Below are 22,712 nucleotides of genomic sequence, written 5' to 3'. Positions count from 1 at the left end.
AAAAAAATTTATTGTCCATTCTATTTTTTGTTGTTTTTATTTATTAATAAATTTTGTAGGCTTTGGCGGCGTGTTTCCAAGAATCTTTAAAAGTACAATGGAAGGTGGAGCCTTTACCTATGAGGATTCTTTCTTGTGGAACCATCTTCTAGGCTGGGGGTCGAGACAGATGGCCGTGTCACATAGTCTGTGTTCTGTTCAAGGTTTCTTCTCGAGAGGGAGTTTTTTCTTGCTCCTGTTGCCAAATGCTTGCTCATGTGGGCTTTAGTTGGTTCTTCTCAATGTATGAGGAGCATGGTCCACCTGTAAAATGCATTGAGATAACTTCTGTTGTGAATTGACTTGACTATGAGCTGGATAACTGCATCTACTGTATTGCTGTGCAGATGGTATACATGGACACAGGGTATTGGGAGATAAACCTGGTTTTGCTGGCAAGAGAGACATGGACCAGGAGGAGGACTTCAGAACAGGTTTGTGTGTGTGGTTGTGTAGATCGTATATGTTATAACATCCATTTTACATGCTTACATTTTCATGCTTTGCTTCAGTATGCCACAGCACATGTTGGCGTTCACGTTTCCCCTATTGAACTGTAGCTCTGTAGTGCCGGCAGCACTCATGCAGTCCCAGACCCACGCATTGTTCCATTAATCCATGTCCTTAGTCTGCTTGCATTTAGCAAACTTTCTTCTCTTCTTCCTAGAATAGGCAACTAGAAATAAGCCTCAAATCAACATTCATTCATTTTCTATACTACTTGTCCTCATTAGGGTCACGGGTAAGCTCGAGCCTATCTCAAATGACTTTGGGTGAGAGGTGGGGTACACTCTCACCAGCCAATCACAGGGCACATACTCTTGTGGTTTGAATTGTCTTCGGTTTCCCTAAATCAGTTAGCAGCTTTTAGCTGCCATACACTGTATATTTTAGTTATGTGGCCATTTCGTGTTATTCGCAATTACAATAGCAACATAGACACAACTTAATGGATCCCAGTACTGGGGTCCTACGGTTTTAAAAGGTGTTTTCTTGATGTATATACATATACTTAATACATATACATAAAAATATGAACATTATTTGTTGCTCTGTTTTCACAGGTACCCAAAGGAAAGAAGATGAAGACATTGTCGACACTGTCATTGACTTCCTGTCATATCTCAAATTTAAAGGTATTTACACTCGTCCCTCGCCGCTTCACAAATATGAGTCATTCAAAAGACGCATTCAAAGATGTTAATGAAACGTAGTATTCTACACTGGTCACTAGGTGTCAATAATGTCACTGTAACGTTCCGTGAGGCACACACGGACTAGACTTTATACCCGGAACAACAGGCTTCTATTGCAGGTTTGAATTATCTCACAAGAGGCACAATAATCCCTAACAAAAACACGGGCTACTTTTGTGGCCATTACCCACGCAATCATTGACACAATGACATTTATTGAGTGTCTTATTATTTTTACCATTGTGACAAATACGTCACATCAGACTTTCCATAATAATTTTAAGGCTAAAAGCCCGATATTGAGATAGATAGAAATTTGACTTGTCACACTGCCATTTTGGGGACGTCATATTCTGTGGTTGGTCATGTGACGGTCACATGACAACCACTCAAAAATCTTTCTGATACGTCACGTAGGGACTTCATGAGTTCAAGTCAAGCACGGAGATGTACAGGACGCATTTTAATACATTTAAAGTGTTCTTATGGGTTAAACGATCACATCTCTGTGCTGTTCTTGCATGCTGCTAATCATGTATGTCTTCTTGCTACTACAGTATTTTGAAGTATGTCCTGACATATTTTTGTAATTTGCAGAAATGGTTGCCTTGAAAAGCCTGGGGTCATCTGTGACATCAGATTAAATGACTAATCCATAGTCATATATCAACTGTTCACACGCTTCTACCCAACTGTTTGGACTGAAATAACTGTTGTTAACTGTTACGTGTCACATTCAACTATTATTTTGGCAATAACCATCAGTTTGAGCTTGGTTGTCTCCCAATGGAGACATGATGATATTTAATTAAGAACATATTTCTTTGATGCAGTTGAATGCAGACCACCATACTGTAATATGACCCAGTATGCATATAATCAGGTTGACAATGGAGTGAAATAAAGAAACAAAATGCACAGGACACTTCTTTGTTTGATTGAAACGTTTACATATTGACACTTCTGAAGCACTGGAATCAAATGCACACTCTCATTACAAATGACACACATTTAGCAGCTTCACCAAGCATGAGCAAACGACGGCCCAGGGGCCATATGCCTGTACATTCATGGCACATGATCATGACACATAAGTCTTGAACCATTTGGACGAAATCATCGAAATAATCCAGTGGGGGTTTCTGAAACTAAGGTTATGTGCTTTGCAGTGCTTTTCATTATGACATGATGACAAAGTTCAGAAGAAAATTGATATTTTATCTGACAACTGAGTGTTTCTTACTATTTTTTTCATGTTGGGCGTGTTTTTGTTTGATATACACTTATATAAATACATACATAAATATACATATACATACATACAGTATATAGTGCAATAGTACAGTATTGCACGATACGTATTGCTTGCATTACGATGGAACACCATGACATAGGAACACCATGACATAACACAAGCATGTGACTTTAAAAATATACCATTCCATCACTACGTTTATTAAAGAAACACATTTAGAAACGATTTGTAGTTTTCGTTGTCATTGTCTGTCTCAGCGCCCGGTCCACATTCCTGTCCAGTAGATGGCGGCAATGCACCAAAGAGCAAGTTTGCCTTCCTACAATAGTTACCGAAGAAGAATTAGTGGTAGAAGAAGACAAGCGCATGCGCTGTACAGAAAGCTGGTATCCACTTTGTTCCTTTATTTTCCGACAAGCGGAGGTCTTACTATGTAAATTGAATGTAACGTATTCTCCTCGTATTTTTTTTACACATATATTATACGTTACATCCCTAATAGATTTTTGCCAGCGAGGTTTGTGTTTGAAATCAGAGATGAACTGCTTTGACGATGACGATGGATCTTCATCGAGTGAAGATGCAGATTACCTGCCATCAGGTAAGAAGAATCTATAAACTGAAACACAGATGTGAAGGCGTGGTTTGATGCTTGTGTCATTAAGAGTTGTCTCATTTGTTCCACAAATTGTACAGACTGGAATTGTCTTTTCTAATGCTATGTTGAGATATGTACAACATACGTATAAATACATTACCTAATAGCAATACAGTGCTTGCATTAAACTTTGCAGTAGGTCATTGATTCTGACATGTCAACAAATGACTGATGAATGGTCCAGTTGACAGGATGGTAATAAAGTACATTCTAGAAGGCTCCTTCAGAAAGAAAGATAATTAATTCAATCAACAACAAGGAAAACATATTTTCTGAATGTTGCCATGATATCAGTGCAGTATTTCCCCAATATAGTCAACTGTGTTTGTGTTGGTAAACCTAAGAGAAACATTGCAGTGAGTGTTAGCCAAAAACAAATATGTACAAACAGCAACAAATAACCATCTCCTTTCTGAACAAATGCAAGCCTGATTGAAACATTGGGCCGACCAACACCCATACTGTAATCCCCAAACTGTATTGCAATCGCTCCTCCTCATTAAGACCTTAAGACTATTAAGACTATCTTAATAGAGAGACTCCAAAATAATCCATAAAGTCAAAATAAAGACGTGTCATTTTATTAATTGTTTGATAGTCATTTTGTGTTTGTTGTTTGCGTCTTTCCGTTCAGATGATAATCTGAGTGAGGATGATATTGATGAGTGTGAAAAGGAAGACCTTTTGGATGAAAGCGATGTGCCTCATCCTGACAGTTCGACCAGGAAGCGCACCAAGAAAAGGGACAGCAGTATGAGGTTGGTAGATTAGTCAGTCACAGCATGGAAATGAACTGTACCTGTATATAGTATGCAGTGTTCCATCTTCGGAGTTGTAGCAGCAACAGGAAGTGAAATGCACTCACAAGTCAGAATTGACATCATTTGAATTGTATTGTTTATATTTTAATGCATACTGAAATGTTTTTTCATTGTAAGTGTTTCTGGATCTCACAGAAGGAGAACTGTTGGACTCATGTATTCATATATATTAAAGGAAAATGGCACTTTTTGGGGAATTTTGCCCATCATCCACAATCCTTATGTGAAACATGAACATTAGGGATGTGCGAACACACAACTATTTGTATCTGTATCTGTTCACCCATCTAAATGATCTGTTTCCGTATCTGTACAGGCGTGGGTGTGGGCGGGGAATAAAACGGAAGTGGGCGTGGTATAACCGGAAATGGGTGGGGGCTCAAATCAGTACATGATTTTATTTCTGAAATTTACATGGATTGATTCAGTGGCGAGCGAGGGAGCAACAAATTTAGACATAGCGCGAGGAGAGTGGTTTCTATGCATGCTGAGATTTTTTACGTGCGCCAATTTTGGCATTAATGTGTCGCCAAGCGAGTCTGTCTAGGGAAGGGTGGTCGTTGTGTGTGTGACTGGCCAATCACAGAGCGTGAAGAGTGAATACATAAGTAGTTACCCAATGAGGATTTTCCTTCATCACGATTACGGATAATTACAATCTGTACTCGTTTCATGCTCATACTCGGTAAAAATGCATCATCCGTTACGGATACTCGTTTTAGACTCATCCCTATTGAACACATTACTTTCCCTTTTCTGTGCGTTCTAACAAGAGAAAACAAGTTAGTATGAGCCAGCTACTGAAACATTTTTCCTAGGCGCATTGATTTGACATAGCCCATAGCAGCTAACGTGACTTCCGTCAACAACAGAAGCATACAAACAGCGACGACAATTACAATGTCCGCTTTCGTTAGGATGGCTGCGTCTTCCAGCACAAGACCTGTGCTCCAGTCCAAAGGAAAAAAAAAATGCTGACAGCAAACGAGCATCTTGTTGAGTCTTCATAGCAAAATTGAGAGCCAGTAGTATCTACTCTTCCGTCTGTCCCGTTGCAGTGACTTGAGGCGTTGTGAGTGACGCTGAGACTAGCGGCTAGCGAGGCGTCGTGTTACCGCGCCAGATAAATCTAGTTTTTCATGTTTGCTGCTGCAATAACAATATCGCTGTAGCTTGGTTGATATACAGGTCAGTTATATAAATGGAACACTGTTGAAGTTTTTTGGAAGGGTTTTTGCTTGGGCTCTAGTGTCAAAATATTTGCCTCCCATGACGTGCATTCTTAGCTGGCTCATACTAACTCGTTTTCTCTCGTTACAACGCACAGAAAAGGGTTCATGTTTCACATAAGGATTGTGAATGATGGGCAAATTTTTTTTTTTAAAGTGCAGTTTTCCTGAGTTCTGGTCAAATTTTGGTGATTTTTGATGAGGAACGTGGTTTCGGTTAGTTGGTGGGGACACTTAAGTAAAGACTTTGGCTTCTCAAAACAATATGCTGTCAAAACAGTAATACTTTTGCATTACAAAAATACCTCCTCAAAAAAAGTCACGGTTACATACAGGCCAATATAATCCGATACTTGTTTTTTTGGAGATATCAGCCCGATATCCAATATCAATATTGGATCGGGACACCCATAACTATTAGTAGCAGCTCCAACTGCTGTCATTATTTTAAGTAATGTAATTAGTATAGTAGTGTAATTTTTAGTTCTTGTTTCAATTTGTGGATAAAAGTTCAACAGTTAAAAGCCTCATGCTTAGGTCATGGATGCAAAGTTATAATATAAAACATTTTGAAAATGTACCCGCATTGTTTTGTGACTCAGTTAAATTAAAAAAAAAAGTGTGTTTGTCCAGTCCTATATTTTGTTATTGTAGTTTTCTTAAAAGTAGTGTTAAAATGTCATCTTGTATGGTTCTCGTGTATCGTCTCGTCTTCTGAGTATCGTGACAACCTCACCAGTAAGAGTCATTCTGTAATGTGTGAACACATCTGAGGGAGAAACGTGATTGTTGCACTGTAATGAGATATTGTTGACCCTTCCATCACTTGGTTGCTGACCCCACCATTGGAACATCAGTTTGTACTGAAAATGTTTTTTTTTTTTTCATGAAGAATGTTACTAATGACGATTCACTCTTCTTCACTCAGAAGCTACAAGAACAGGACGAAACGAGTACACAAAGTAGACCAAGAAGAGAATGGCGGTGGTGCAAAAGAGGCTGAGCCCCGACAGGAAGGTGTGCAAAAACTGACCCAAATAAAGAAGAACGAGGAAGATACGCAGAAGAAGCAATCAGATGACCTCTGGGCTCGTTTCCTGTTTGATGTTGGCTCTAGACCCAATGCAGCCACATCTGCTGCAGAGTCTCACACCCCGCCTGAGGTAACTGTTATGATAACAACATCATATGGTTTTGTGTGACTCCTGTTTTTTGTTCCTCAGGCTGATTCTTCAGCTTCTAGTGCTTGTATAACAACTGAAACCCAGGCAACAGATCCATCTACAGTCACCATCATCAAAGTTTTTGACTTTGCCGGAGAAGAAATCAGGTATGATTACTCAATATTCTCACCTAGGATATTATGTTTTGCCACTAGGTCTCTCTCTGGCTGATGTGTAGCCATTAAAATGTGGTGCAGAGATTAAAAAAGGACATAATATTTAAAAGGTATGCATTCAAATCTGAGATTACTTTTAGTAATCTTTATTTTCTGTCAGCGAAAAATAAAATGGAACAATAGTTCAAAATTTGAATAAATATGAAATAACAGTAAATTTCACTTGTTGTGGAGCTCCATGCAAGATTTTGCCTTGTCGGGTAAAAATGAGAGACCAGCCCAGAATTACAAGGGAGGAGCTGGTGAATGATGTCAAGGGAGTTTGGAGCACAGTCACCAAAAAAAGTATAAAAGCATTGGTAACAGAGGCTCGGTGGAGCAGCTTATTAAAAGAGAGCTTACAATGTACATTTGTCCAAGGCTGCATATAATATTGATTGTTTGTTATTTTGTCAGGCTCAATAAAGAAGTATTAGCAGACTCCAGAGAAGCAAAGATGCATCTGAAGAGCCAGTGCACAAAAGAGGAGACAAAAGACAAAGAAAATCCCACTTCTCCCACCCAATCAGACTGTCCTGGCCCCAGGTATAAACAACTCGCGCACATTTTTCAAAGTATGGATGAGTCATGTATGTTTTTTGTCATCTTACCATGTTTGTATTGATCTACTGATTGATCTACTGTTGATCTTTTTACAGTCGCTTGTTCAATTTGGGTTAAGGTTACACAAAGCAAGCTCAGGTAGAATTAATGTTTTCCTGAATGATTTTATCTTGGGGGTTTTCAAAGTGTGGGGTGACGAGTTTCCCCTCATGTAACAGCTGGGGCCATCCTTGCATCCATTCTCAATTCCTTTCTCTTTATCAGTCCAGAACCTCAAACTCAAAGTCACTTCGAAAACCCAGTTTTTTTCATGTTGTTAGATATGCCCTCCTTAGACATGTTCGCAATCGCCAATCCAAGCGCAAAGCCCAGATTGCCAGTGTTTGTCCAAATGTGTAGTTACATTAATGTACATAATGCACAGAGCCAATACCGGAATGTATATGTACTTGGTCATCATTAGTGGCCTGAGGGTTCTGTGCAATATCTGATGTAAGACTAGTCTTCTGCACAAAGATCTCTAATGTTATCCCTGGAATCTACTGGAGCCGCTTAGTTTGGGGCAAGTTGCCTTTACTTTCCACATCTTTTCTTGGTCTTCTTTCAATCCTTAGTATTTTTCTAGCTTCCTGTCTTCTTTCCTCTTGATGTTGCCTGCCTTCTCGTGCTGTTTGTCAACCACCACAATGTCTGGTTGATTGGCCATTGCTAGCTTATTAGTTTGGTTGTGGGAGTCCCATGGGATCTTAGCTTAGTCATTCTCGACCACCTTCGTCTTCCATTATGACCTTGGACCTTCAGTTTATACACAGATGTCTCTGTTTAACATGCCAGCTACTTGGTTGTGGTGTTCCATGTACATTTGACCTGCTTGCATGTTATACCCTACTATTACTGTATGTGCTGGACTGTCTCAGGGTTCTTCTCTGCTGCCACGATGAGCGTGTGAGAAATTCTTTATTTCAGAGATATTTTATTCCTGGATTTCCAAAAATGCCATGTTCAAAATGATTTATATCTTTAGGTTTATTAAATCCAATGGCTTTCTTTAATAGTCAATAGAATAGACTTTGTCTTTCATGACTGCTTCTAGGCAATTCTTGTGTGTCCACAAGCTTCCCGCATGTCGCCTGTTGGATGCTGGCCCACTCTCCTTTCGCGAAAGCCTGAAGCTGGGTTGTGCGGGTATTTCTAGTTGTGGTCGAGCTGGAGTATCTCACATTTTCATCAAGGATCCTGAGGTAATACTTCTTTCTCATGGTTCCTTGAACCTTGACGAGGTTCCCCGTGCCACTAAAAGAGAAGCATCCTCAAGCATTATGTTTTCACCAGCATATTGGACGGTGGGGACTGCGTTATTTGGCTTGAATGCTTCTCCTTCCTCCCTCCCAACGTATTCAGTATCCATCCTCAATGTTGGACCGTGGTCAAGCATTTCAGTTATTGCCTTGGTTGTAGTCTGGGGGCTGTTGATAACCTCTTGGCAGATTTCCCGCATGAGTTTGGGGCCACACCTTCCTGCCCTACCCACTGAGGTTTTTTTTTTTTTTTTTTTTTTTTTTTTTTTTTTTTCTTCTTTCCAACACTGCTGAACCTCTTGTTCTTGCTGGTTGTTCTCTGGACTGTTGCCACAGGGACATCATACGGCTTTGAAATGACCTTCTAACCCTTTCCTTCACATAAGACACTGACATAGGTCCTCACTGAGCTCCTTCTTCTTGGCCATGATGATCAGAAACTGACAACACTTTTTCCTTTATACTGTCCCCGAAATGTGCTATTATTTACATAATTGTTTAACAGCAGGTCAACAAAAAAGGGTATTTATCCCTTTGGAGCATCTTAAAATAACTACAGAGCAAAGATTAGCACATTCACAGGAAGTGAAAACAATGGGCAGTACCAACATTGACATTGTCAGGGGTATGAATTATTATGAACATGAGCAAAAATAACTTTTAGCAATATCTACTGTGGATGTGTGCACACTTCCTGATAGCGCTAAGGAAGAACGTCACCCAGAGACTGCTGGTATCATTTTATCAATGCTATTCAGACCCTCAAAAAAGATCATTCACTTTTGAAACTTTTGGCGTTAAGTCGATGGTACACATCACTCAAGACGTGCCTGCCTACTGTGGTTTTGATACAATAAAAAGGGACCAAATTCAAAGTACCACTATTATTCGGTATCTTCAAGTTTGGTTTGGTTTAGTTTATTTGAACATGAAGGTTACAATGGAATACATCTCATGAATCATTTTTTCACAGTTCCACATGTCCAAAAGGAGTAGGAAGAAGCAAAGCTAATTTAATCCTACCCCCCATCCATTCTACATCTAGTACAGTACATGTAGTTCACTTCCTAATCTTCCTAATACATAATAGATAACGGTAAGACACCCCTCCCAAAGGGGAAAAAAAAATATATATATATATATATATATAAATAAAATAGATAAATAAATAAATAAATGCTTAAAATAAATATGAATAAAGAACAAAACTTTTTTTATAAACATTTTTTTTTTAAACAAAAAATAATAATAATAATAATAACAAACCTGACAGAACAATCATTGTAATGATCAAGACTCTTCTGCCTTGTATTTAGCAAACATCAACTGCTTGTATTGTTTTTTGAATTTGCTCATCTCTGTACATTGTTTGAGTTCCTTACTCAATCCGTTCCATAATTTAATTCCACACACGGAAATGCTGTGGGTTTTCAGCGTTGTTCTCGCATATGAATGTTTTAAGTTTAATTTTCCTCTAAGATCATATTTCTCCTCTCTGATTGAGAAATACTTTATTAGGTTTTTGGGTAACGAGTTGTTATTAACTTTATACATTATTCTAGAGGTTTAAAAGTGTACTAAATCTGCAAATTTTAATATCTGTGATTTTAAAAATAAAGGGTTTGTATGTTCTCTATACTTGGCATTATGAATGATCCTCACAGATCTTTTTTGCAGTACAGTGAGTGAGTGAAGATTGCTTTTGTAATTATTTCCCCATATCTCCACACAATACATTAAATATGCTAATACTAAGGAACAGTACAGAGTGTGGAGTGATTTTTGGTCAAGAACATATTTTGCTTTATTCAATATAGAGATATTTCTCGCCACCTTTTGTTGTATATATTTAATATGAGATTTCCAACTCATTTTTTCATCTATTACAACCCCAAGGAATTTATATTCTTCCACTTTTTCAATATCCGTTCCATTAATTTGTATTTGGTCGTACGTGTCCTTTCTGCTATTACCAAATAGCATTATTTTAGTTTTACTTAAATTCAGGGATAATCTGTTCCTGTCAAACCATGATTTTAATACGACCGTTTCATCCTTTTTAATGAGTTCTTGTGCGCTTTCACCAGAACAGAAGTTTAATCAAGCATTTTGTCCTACATTTCACTACAGTTGTAAAACCTTTCACAAGAACTACCGTATCTATGTTGTGTTGCAGTACAAAGCAGCCCGTGGGGCTGTCCAGCGTACTGAGTCGTTTTGGGGGAAAGAAACAAAAATTGAGTACACTGGAGAAGTCAAAGATGGACTGGGATGCTTTTAAATCTGAGGAGGGCATCACTGAGGAGCTGGCAATCCACAACAGGGGCAGAGATGGGTAAGAAAGTCATTATTTTTTCTTATTATAATTTTCACTGTGAAATGAATTCAAATGTACTTTTACTTGTCACTTACTTATTTTATGTCAGTGTATTAATTCCAATATTTGTGAATTGTCAGTGTGTTTAGCATGAGTGGGAGTGTCAAGTTGAATCAGTATGTGTGATCAATAGATGTAAACTATAGTCATGGCTACACATCACATTACTAACAAAGCAACCTGTCATGATAACAATATTGGTAAGAAGTCAACACATAAACACTATGTTAGTAAACTAAACGGTTCCTGCTCAGCCATCTAAACGATGATTTTATGATGAACGGTTCATCCAGTCCGGTTCGGAGTCATTGCTGTTGTTCCGTATTTAGGTCTGTGACCGGAGGCTGGATGACGAATCCGTTTGTCCTTCTTGAAGTTGAGCAGCTTGCGCAAACGTTTTGCTCCTGTTGTTTTAAAGCCTTTTTTTCAGTTCGTGATGTATAACAGGCTAACTTGCAGTATGTCACAAAAGTGAGTACACCCCTCACATTTCTGCAAATATTTTATTATATCTTTTCCTGGGACATCACTGAAGAAATGACACTTTGATACGACGTAAAGTAGTCAGCATACATCTTGTCTAACAGTGTGAATTTGCTGTCCCCTCAAAATAACTCAACACACGGCAATTTATGTCAAAACCGTTGGCAAGGTCAGCTTCTTGAGCAAGGCAGTTGTCGTTCAAGGTCGTTATCATGCTGGAATACTGACCCGAATCCCAGTTTACACAGGGATGCCAGATTAGCGAGATGTAGACAGTCGTCCGTTACCCTGGAGGCAACAGAGCTGGGCTGTCCAAACTTTTTCCACCGAGGACCGCATACTGAAAAATCAAAAGATGTGGGGGCTACGTTTGCATTTTTTTTTAAACCAACCCATGTAGATATGCAGTTAAAGGAAAAAAAATAGCCAGCATCTCAACTTTGCGTTATCGGTAAAGCGTATTAATAATATAATATAGTATTACTAGTATTACTAATAATAATATATTTTCTCCTTCCGTTACATGTTTTTGCTGATTTTGATTTTTACTTTTTTTTTTTTTTGTCTGAAATGTTTCATTCCAAATAATGGAAGCTTTGTCCGATGGATCTCTTAAGGTAATAATAATAATAATAATAATAATAATAATAATAATAATAATAACAAATTCTAGGCATATCAGATGGGAAAGGTGATTTTTTTTTTTCAACTTTCCTCTTGTACATTTTTTTTGTCATAATATAATGACTTTATTCTCATAATATTTTGACTCTATTATTATAATATTATGACTTTTTACCCAACCAAAATTTAGCAAATTTTAAAATTGAAACTTTAGTTTTTGTGTGATTATGTGTTTTTGGAAGTTGATCTAACGTGCTTATCTGACGCTTTTTTTTTTTTTTTTCTTTTAAGGTATGTGGAGAGGAAGAACTTCTTGGAACGTGTTGATCATAGACAGTTTGAGATGGAGAAAGCAGTGCGTCTAAAAAACATGAAACCTTCCTCCTAGCCACATGGCTGCCATTTCCTTAGTAACTTTACTGTTTCTGAAGCTCGAGTCTTTTTCATTATGGGAGTGTTATTAGTCTGTACTGCAGTCTTTAAAGAAAGTGAACGCCATTTGATTTTTTTTGGCAGTGGATGTAAAGAAGCCATGAGAATCTGCTTAAATGGAAGGAGAAACGGCCCTAATCCCTAATCATGTTCTATTTTCTTCCGGTTATGAATTTTAGTCTCTCAGTGGTCATCACTATGTCTTTCACTGCACCCTCCACCTCCCTACACTTTTGTTGTGTTCTTCTTGGTTTTAAGTCATGCCTCAAAGTTTGTATGGCTTGCAGCTAATTGTGAGTGGTTAATGTTAGCGATGTTCCATATTGATTTACCAATTTTGTCCAGCACTTCATTACCGATATCAATAATAGCAGCAGCTCTTCCTGTAAACTAATGTCAGGCCACATCTTGTGTAATGAATGAACACATTATGTTTCTTTCACTGTGATGCCATTGGGTGCATTCCACAAATACACACAGTTTGTGCAAAATAAAACAAATACTGCAATATAATTTATAGAACAAGTACCTTTTTTTTTCCCAACATTTTGTCTCAACACAATAGTCATCAAAAAATCATCACCCACAGTCAACTAAAATAAAATGTTATACCAAGTAAGACAGGTTAGACTTAATACATCCACAAATAAGAATCAAGTTAAATAATGCTGGCAATGACACAGTAAAGTGCGAAGTATGAAACTTCGGGCTCATTCAGCATGTCTCGTTGTTATTTTTGCTGCATGAATGCGAGCTGTGGTCGAGTTCTTCCTGAGGTGTGTGACATTAGAAGTATGAAAGGAAGTCGCTATACTCGCACCTCAGTGTGCAAATTGCATATTTACAGTCCGAAGGCCAAACTTGGAAATGATTTCAGACTGTGGACACACTGAACTTGCAAGCTTTTGCTGTGTGGAGCACGACGTCATCAGTTGCACACCAATATCATTATTGGTGATACCGACATGAACTGATATAAAATTTTTATGCCAATATTGTCCGATAATTTCGGTGATGTCCAATGTGAAGACCGCTGTTTATTTCTGCTGTTTAACTGTGAGAATCCATGTTTTTAACCCTTTTCATTGATAGGTAGAGTGGATCGTTATAATACATACATATTCATTGTCTACCTACACAAATCAGTACTTGACATTCCATGATACTCACTTCTACCCACTCGTACATGGCCAAGTGTTGACCACCTTTTCTGTGGTCACAGTTCCCAGTCCAGACAAGTACTTATGATTACTTCTGACAAGCACTAGGATGGGAAGTATTTCTTTAAATGCGGTTTGTTGGTTAGCATTTCTACAAAACTTTCTGGAGCAGTAGCGAAGGAAAAACTATTACTTTGTTTTACAATCCCAGAATGTCTTCCATCTCATCCGAATGTTGACTCGTTTTCAATGAAGCCTGCAATCTGTCCTTGATGTGCCACACTAGGGTTTTTGTTATTGGACTTGCTGACAATAAAAGGCTTTCATCTGCTGCCATTGACTCTTCTTGTTGCAGGGATTGCTGTTGCTGAGCTTTCCCATCTGATATTCCTATCATTTGTTATTATTATTATTATTATTACCAAGACACATGTGTCAAACTCATGCCCTGGAGGGCCGAGACGCTGCTGGTTTTCTCTCCAACCAGTTTCTTCAGCAGGTGATTTAATTGATGAGCTCCTATCCTCAAACTGAAGGTGTTGATCATTAAAATTACCTGCTTGAGTGACTGGCTGGAAAGAAAACCTGCAGTGTCTCGGCCCTCCATGGCACGAGTTTGACACCCCTGCCTTAAGAGATCCATCGGACAAACCGTCCATGATTTGGAATGAAACATTTCAGACATTTCTTGGACAAAATAGTGAGTAACCATAGTTGCGAATATCTCAGAAGGGATTTTTAAAGTGGCCAACAGGGCCAAAAGCACAGCAGCATCAAGACTGTACAAAAACACGCACGCCAAAAAGTAGATGCTGCAATCACAAACACTGCAGGATTACAAAAACAAATGCAAAAGAAAAAGGCTGCGAATGCCTAAAAGGCACAGAAAACCTACAAAAAAATGCATGAGAGAAAGGCTGCAAGTTGACATAATAAAAACAGGGGCACCAGACCTTGGTTGTGGAGGTGGGCCAAAACCACCACACATTTATCGGGGGTCCCGGCGGGACTCAAAGATGGCAAAAAACAGCACTTTGTTAACGGGTCAATTTTTTGCCATTTTGTGCTGCGGCTGTCGGGAAATGACATTTTTTTCAAGTTGCAGAAACTGTACTTTTCCAGTCCGGGAGGTGGGCCAAACCCCCCAAATATTCATCGGGGGTCCCGACAGGACCCAAAGATGGCAAAAAACACCACTTTTCCGATGGGTCGATTTTCGCCCGTTTTTTCTGTCGTGAAATCACAGTTTTCAAGTTGCTGAAACAACACTTTTCCGGTCCGGGAGGTGGGCCAAACCCCCCAAACATTCATCGGGGGTCCCGACAGGACCCAAAGATGGCAAAAAACGACACTTTTATGACGGGTCGATTTTCGCCCGTTTTTTCATTTTTTTCTGTTGCGAAATCGTAGTTTTCAAGTTGCTGAAACGATGCTTTTCCGGTCCAGGAGGTGGGCCAAACCCCCCAAACATTCACCGGGGGTTCCGACAGGACCCAAATATGGCAAAAGACGCCACTTTTCCGACGGGTCGATTTTCGCCCATTTTTAAAAAATTTTTTCTGTCGCGAAATCCAAGTTTTCAAGTTGCTGAAACAACACTTTTCCGGTCCAGGAGGTGGGCCAAACCCCCCAAACATTCATCGGGGGTCCCGACAGGACCCAAAGATGGCAAAAAACGCCACTTTTCTGACGGGTCGATTTTCCCCCCGTTTTTTCATTTTTTTCTGTCGCGAAATCACAGTTTTCAAGTTGCTGAAACAACACTTTTCCGGTCCGGGAGGTGGGCCAAACCCCCCAAACATTCATCGGGGGTCCCGACAGGACCCAAACATGGCAAAAAATGCCACTTTTCTGACGGGTCGATTTTCCCCCGTTTTTTCAGTTTTTTCTGTCGCGAAATCACAGTTTTCAAGTTGCTAAAACAACACTTTTCCGGTCCGGGAGGTGGGCCAAACCCCCCAAACATTCATCGGGGGTCCCGACAGAACCCAAAGATGGCAAAAAACGCCACTTTTCTGACGGGTCGATTTTTGCCCATTTTTTTACTTTTTTCTGTCACGAAATCACAGTTTTCAAGTTGCTGAAACAACAGTTTTCCGGTCCGGGAGGTGGGCCAAACCCCCCAAACATTCATCGGGGGTCCCGACAGGACCCAAAGATGGCAAAAAACGCCACTTTTCCGACGGGTCGATTTTCGCCCATTTTTCATTTTTTTCTGTCGCGAAATCCCAGTTTTCAAGTTGCTGAAAAACACTTTTCCGGTCCGGGAGGTGGGCCAAACCCCCCAAACATTCATCGGGGGTCCCGACAGAACCCAAAGATGGCAAAAAACGCCACTTTTCTGACGGGTCGATTTTCGCCCGTTTTTTCATTTTTTTCTGTTGCGAAATCGTAGTTTTCAAGTTGCTGAAACGATACTTTTCCGGTCCAGGAGGTGGGCCAAACCCCCCAAACATTCACCGGGGGTTCCGACAGGACCCAAATATGGCAAAAGACGCCACTTTTATGACGGGTCAATTTTTGCCCGATTTTTCAGTTTTTTCTGTCACGAAATCCCAGTTTTCAAGTTGCTGAAACAACACTTTTCCGGTCCGGGAGGTGGGCCAAACCCCCCAAACATTCATCGGGGGTCCCGACAGGACCCAAAGATGGCAAAAAACGCCACTTTTATGACGGGTCGATTTTCGCCCGTTTTTTCATTTTTTTCTGTTGCGAAATCGTAGTTTTCAAGTTGCTGAAACGATACTTTTCCGGTCCAGGAGGTGGGCCAAACCCCCCAAACATTCACCGGGGGTTCCGACAGGACCCAAATATGGCAAAAGACGCCACCTTTCCGACGGGTCGATTTTCGCCCGTTTTTTAAATTGTTTTCTGTCGCGAAATCCAAGTTTTCAAGTTGCTGAAACAACACTTTTCCGGTCCGGGAGGTCGGCCAAACCCCCCAAACATTCATCGGGGGTCCCGACAGGACCCAAAGATGGCAAAAAACGCAACTTTTCTGACGGGTCGATTTTCCCCCCGTTTTTTCGTTTTTTTCTGTCGCGAAATCACAGTTTTCTAGTTGCTGAAACAACACTTTTCCAGTCCGGGAGGTGGGCCAAACCCCCCAAACATTCATCGGGGGTCCCGACAGGACCCAAACATGGCAAAAAATGCCACTTTTCTGACGGGTCGATTTTTCCCCCGTTTTTTCATTTTTTTCTGTCGCGAAATCCCAGTTTTCAAGTTGCTGAAACAACACTTTTCCGGTCCGGGAGGTGGGCCAAACCCCCCAAACATTCATCGGGGGTCCCGACAGGACCCAAACATGGCAAAAAATGCCACTTTTCTGACGGGTCGATTTTTCACCCGTTTTTTCATTTTTTTCTGTCGCGAAATCACAGTTTTCAAGTTGCTGAAACAACACTTTTCCCGTCCGGGAGGTGGGCCAAACCCCCCAAACATTCATCGGGGGTCCCGACAGGACCCAAACATGGCAAAAAATGCCACTTTTCTGACGGGTCGATTTTTCCCCCGTTTTTTCATTTTTTTCTGTCGCGAAATCCCAGTTTTCAAGTTGCTGAAACAACACTTTTCCGGTCCGGGAGGTGGGCCAAACCCCCCAAACATTCATCGGGGGTCCCGACAGGACCCAAAAATGGCAAAAAAAAACACTTTTCCGCCGGGTCGATTTTCGACCATTTTTTCAATTTTTTCTGTCGCGAAATCCCAGTTTTCAAGTTGCTGAAACAGCACTTTTCCGGTCCGGGAGGTGGGCCAAACCCCCAAATATTTAACGGGGGTCCCGACAGGACCCAAAAATTGCAAAAAACACCACTTTTCCGACGGATCGATTTTCGCCGTTTTTTCAGTTTTTTCTGTAGTGAAATCACAGTTTTCAAGTTGCTGAAACAACACTTTTCCGGTCCGGGAGGTGGGCCAAACCCCCCAAACATTCATCGGGGGTCCCGACAGGACCCAAAGATGGCAAAAAACGCCACTTTTATGACGGGTCGATTTTCGCCCGTTTTTTCATTTTTTTCTGTTGCGAAATCGTAGTTTTCAAGTTGCTGAAACAATACTTTTCCGGTCCAGGAGGTGGGCCAAACCCCCCAAACATTCACCGGGGGTTCCGACAGGACCCAAATATGGCAAAAGACGCCACTTTTCCGACGGGTCGATTTTCGCCCGTTTTTAAAAAATTTTTCTGTCGCGAAATCCAAGTTTTCAAGTTGCTGAAACAACACTTTTCCGGTCCGGGAGGTGGGCCAAACCCCCCAAACATTCATCGGGGGTCCCGACAGGACCCAAAGATGGCAAAAAACGCAACTTTTCTGACGGGTCGATTTTCCCCCCGTTTTTTCGTTTTTTTCTGTCGCGAAATCACAGTTTTCAAGTTGCTGAAACAACACTTTTCCAGTCCGGGAGGTGGGCCAAACCCCCCAAACATTCATCGGGGGTCCCGACAGGACCCAAACATGGCAAAAAATGCCACTTTTCTGACGGGTCGATTTTTCCCCCGTTTTTTCATTTTTTTCTGTCGCGAAATCCCAGTTTTCAAGTTGCTGAAACAACACTTTTCCGGTCCGGGAGGTGGGCCAAACCCCCCAAACATTCATCGGGGGTCCCGACAGGACCCAAAGATGGCAGAAAACACTACTTTTTCGCCGGTTCAATTTTCGCCCGATTTTTCAGTTTTTTCTGTCACGAAATCCCAGTTTTCAAGTTGCTGAAACAACACTTTTCCGGTCCGGGAGGTGGGCCAAACCCCCCAAACATTCATCGGGGGTCCCGACAGGACCCAAAGATGGCAGAAAACACCACTTTTTTGCCGGGTCAATTTTTGCCCGATTTTTCAGTTTTTTCTGTCACCAAATCCCAGTTTTCAAGTTGCTGAAACAACACTTTTCCGGTCCGGGAGGTGGGCCAAACCCCCCAAACATTCATCGGGGGTCCCGACAGAACCCAAAGATGGCAAAAAACGCCACTTTTCTGACGGATCGATTTTCCCCCCGTTTTTTCAATTTTTTCTGTCGCGAAATCCCAGTTTTCAAGTTGCTGAAACAACACTTTTCCGGTCCGGGAGGTGGGCCAAACCCCCCAAACATTCATCGGGGGTCCCGACAGGACCCAAAGATGGCAAAAAACGCCACTTTTATGACGGGTCGATTTTCGCCCGTTTTTTCATTTTTTTCTGTTGCGAAATCGTAGTTTTCAAGTTGCTGAAACGATACTTTTCCGGTCCAGGAGGTGGGCCAAACCCCCCAAACATTCACCGGGGGTTCCGACAGGACCCAAATATTGCAAAAGACGCCACTTTTCCGACGGGTCGATTTTCGCCCGTTTTTTTAATTTTTTTCTGTCGCGAAATCCAAGTTTTCAAGTTGCTGAAACAACACTTTTCCGGTCCGGGAGGTGGGCCAAACCCCCCAAACATTCATCGGGGGTCCCGACAGAACCCAAAGATGGCAAAAAACGCCACTTTTCTGACGGGTCGATTTTTGCCCATTTTTTCACTTTTTTCTGTCACGAAATCCAAGTTTTCAAGTTGCTGAAACAACACTTTTCCGGTCCGGGAGGTGGGCCAAACCCCCCAAACATTCATCGGGGGTCCCGACAGGACCCAAAGATGGCAAAAAACGCCACTTTTCCGACGGGTCGATTTTCGCCCATTTTTTCATTTTTTTCTGTCGCGAAATCCCAGTTTTCAAGTTGCTGAAACAACACTTTTCCGGTCCGGGAGGTGGGCCAAACCCCCCAAACATTCATCGGGGGTCCCGACAGAACCCAAAGATGGCAAAAAACGCCACTTTTCTGACGGATCGATTTTCCCCCCGTTTTTTCAATTTTTTCTGTCGCAAAATCACAGTTTTCAAGTTGCTGAAACAACACTTTTCCGGTCCGGGAGGTGGGCCAAACCCCCCAAACATTCATCGGGGGTCCCGACAGGACCCAAAGATGGCAAAAAACGCCACTTTTATGACGGGTCGATTTTCGCCCGTTTTTTCATTTTTTTCTGTTGCGAAATCGTAGTTTTCAAGTTGCTGAAACGATACTTTTCCGGTCCAGGAGGTAGGCCAAACCCCCCAAACATTCACCGGGGGTTCCGACAGGACCCAAATATGGCAAAAGACGCCACTTTTCCGACGGGTCGATTTTCGCCCGTTTTTTAAATTGTTTTCTGTCGCGAAATCCAAGTTTTCAAGTTGCTGAAACAACACTTTTCCGGTCCGGGAGGTGGGCCAAACCCCCCAAACATTCATCGGGGGTCCCGACAGGACCCAAAGATGGCAAAAAACGCAACTTTTCTGACGGGTCGATTTTCCCCCCGTTTTTTCGTTTTTTTCTGTCGCGAAATCACAGTTTTCAAGTTGCTGAAACAACACTTTTCCAGTCCGGGAGGTGGGCCAAACCCCCCAAACATTCATCGGGGGTCCCGACAGGACCCAAACATGGCAAAAAATGCCACTTTTCTGACGGGTCGATTTTTCCCCCGTTTTTTCATTTTTTTCTGTCGCGAAATCCCAGTTTTCAAGTTGCTGAAACAACACTTTTCCCGTCCGGGAGGTGGGCCAAACCCCCCAAACATTCATCGGGGGTCCCGACAGGACCCAAACATGGCAAAAAATGCCACTTTTCTGACGGGTCGATTTTTCCCACGTTTTTTCAATTTTTTCTGTCGCGAAATCCAAGTTTTCAAGTTGCTGAAACAACACTTTTCCGGTCCGGGAGGTGGGCCAAACCCCCCAAACATTCATCGGGGGTCCCGACAGGACCCAAAGATGGCAAAAAACGAAACTTTTCTGACGGGTCGATTTTCCCCCCGTTTTTTCGTTTTTTTCTGTCGCGAAATCCCAGTTTTCAAGTTGCTGAAACAACACTTTTCCGGTCCGGGAGGTGGGCCAAACCCCCCAAACATTCATCGGGGGTCCCGACAGGACCCAAACATGGCAAAAAATGCCACTTTTCTGACGGGTCGATTTTTCCCCCGTTTTTTCATTTTTTTCTGTCGCGAAATCACAGTTTTCAAGGTGCTGTAACAACACTTTTCCCGTCCGGGAGGTGGGCCAAACCCCCCAAACATTCATCGGGGGTCCCGACAGGACCCAAACATGGCAAAAAATGCCACTTTTCTGACGGGTCGATTTTTCCCCCGTTTTTTCATTTTTTTCTGTCGCGAAATCCCAGTTTTCAAGTTGCTGAAACAACACTTTTCCGGTCCGGGAGGTGGGCCAAACCCCCCAAACATTCATCGGGGGTCCCGACAGGACCCAAAGATGGCAGAAAACACCACTTTTTCGCCGGGTCAATTTTCGCCCGATTTTTCAGTTTTTTCTGTCACGAAATCCCAGTTTTCAAGTTGCTGAAACAACACCTTTCCGGTCCGGGAGGTGGGCCAAACCCCCCAAACATTCATCGGGGGTCCCGACAGGACCCAAATATGGCAAAAGACGCCACTTTTCCGACGGGTCGATTTTCGCCCGTTTTTTAAATTTTTTTCTGTCGCGAAATCCAAGTTTTCAAGTTGCTGAAACAACACTTTTCCGGTCCGGGAGGTGGGCCAAACCCCCCAAACATTCATCGGGGGTCCCGACAGGACCCAAACATGGCAAAAAATGCCACTTTTCTGACGGGTCGATTTTCCCCCGTTTTTTCAGTTTTTTCTGTCGCGAAATCACAGTTTTCAAGTTGCTGAAACAACACTTTTCCGGTCCGGGAGGTGGGCCAAACCCCCCAAACATTCATCGGGGGTCCCGACAGAACCCAAAGATGGCAAAAAACGCCACTTTTCTGACGGGTCGATTTTTGCCCATTTTTTCACTTTTTTCTGTCACGAAATCCAAGTTTTCAAGTTACTGAAACAACAGTTTTCCGGTCCGGGAGGTGGGCCAAACCCCCCAAACATTCATCGGGGGTCCCGACAGAACCCAAAGATGGCAAAAAACGCCACATTTCCAACGGGTCGATTTTCGCCCATTTTTTCATTTTTTTCTGTCGCGAAATCCCAGTTTTCAAGTTGCTGAAACAACACTTTTCCGGTCCGGGAGGTGGGCCAAACCCCCCAAACATTCATCGGGGGTCCCGACAGAACCCAAACATGGCAAAAAATGCCACTTTTCTGACGGGTCGATTTTTCCCCCGTTTTTTCATTTTTTTCTGTCGCGAAATCCCAGTTTTCAAGTTGCTGAAACAACACTTTTCCGGTCCGGGAGGTGGGCCAAACCCCCCAAACATTCATCGGGGGTCCCGACAGGACCCAAAGATGGCAGAAAACACCACTTTTTCGCCGGGTCAATTTTCGCCCGATTTTTCAGTTTTTTCTGTCACGAAATCCCAGTTTTCAAGTTGCTGAAACAACACTTTTCCGGTCCGGGAGGTGGGCCAAACCCCCCAAACATTAATCGGGGGTCCCGACAGAACACAAAGATCGCAAAAAACGCCACTTTTCTGACGGGTCGATTTTCCCCCCGTTTTTTCAATTTTTTCTGTCGCGAAATCACAGTTTTCAAGTTGCTGAAACAACACTTTTCCGGTCCGGGAGGTGGGCCAAACCCCCCAAACATTCATCGGGGGTCCCGACAGGACCCAAAGATGGCAAAAAACGCCACTTTTATGACGGGTCGATTTTCGCCCGTTTTTTCATTTTTTTCTGTTGCGAAAACGTAGTTTTCAAGTTGCTGAAACGATACTTTTCCGGTCCAGGAGGTGGGCCAAACCCCCCAAACATTCACCGGGGGTTCCGACAGGACCCAAATATGGCAAAAGACGCCACTTTTCCGACGGGTCGATTTTCGCCCGTTTTTTAAATTTTTTTCTGTCGCGAAATCCAAGTTTTCAAGTTGCTGAAACAACACTTTTCCGGTCCGGGAGGTGGGCCAAACCCCCCAAACATTCATCGGGGGTCCCGACAGGACCCAAAGATGGCAAAAAACGCAACTTTTCTGACGGGTCGATTTTCCCCCCGTTTTTTCGTTTTTTTCTGTCGCGAAATCACAGTTTTCAAGTTGCTGAAACAACACTTTTCCAGTCCGGGAGGTGGGCCAAACCCCCCAAACATTCATCGGGGGTCCCGACAGGACCCAAACATGGCAAAAAATGCCACTTTTCTGACGGGTCGATTTTTCCCCCGTTTTTTCATTTTTTTCTGTCGCGAAATCCCAGTTTTCAAGTTGCTGAAACAACACTTTTCCGGTCCGGGAGGTGGGCCAAACCCCCCAA

At 42.1% G+C, this 22,712-nt stretch overlaps 2 protein-coding genes across 2 annotated transcripts in view; both read left to right on the top strand.

Annotated features, from left to right (window-relative positions):
• gal (galanin/GMAP prepropeptide) overlaps positions 1-2,135 on the top strand; it is a 53,578-nt gene extending 51,443 nt beyond the window's left edge. Inside the window, exons 7-9 of the mRNA XM_054799883.1 lie at positions 387-473; positions 1,104-1,175; positions 1,833-2,135. Of these exons, the coding sequence (XP_054655858.1) occupies positions 387-473; positions 1,104-1,175; positions 1,833-1,879 (206 nt within the window). The 3' untranslated portion in view covers positions 1,880-2,135. The remainder of the gene's footprint in view (positions 1-386; positions 474-1,103; positions 1,176-1,832) is intronic.
• A 714-nt stretch (positions 2,136-2,849) lies between these two features.
• Positions 2,850-13,829, top strand: cfdp1 (craniofacial development protein 1). Its single transcript, XM_054752595.1, has 7 exons — positions 2,850-3,091; positions 3,783-3,906; positions 6,127-6,361; positions 6,422-6,528; positions 6,994-7,122; positions 10,615-10,773; positions 12,214-13,829. Exons 1-7 carry the CDS (start codon positions 2,857-2,859, stop codon positions 12,308-12,310), a joined length of 1,086 nt encoding a protein of 361 aa, XP_054608570.1. The 5' UTR covers positions 2,850-2,856; the 3' UTR covers positions 12,311-13,829.
• The last annotated feature ends 8,883 nt before the right edge of the window (positions 13,830-22,712 follow it).

Source organism: Dunckerocampus dactyliophorus, chromosome 15 (assembly GCF_027744805.1).
Source record: "Dunckerocampus dactyliophorus isolate RoL2022-P2 chromosome 15, RoL_Ddac_1.1, whole genome shotgun sequence".
Classification (NCBI taxonomy): Eukaryota; Metazoa; Chordata; class Actinopteri; order Syngnathiformes; family Syngnathidae; genus Dunckerocampus; species Dunckerocampus dactyliophorus.
Note: the sequence above shows the minus strand (reverse complement) of the source record. Positions and strands in the feature narration are given on the sequence as shown.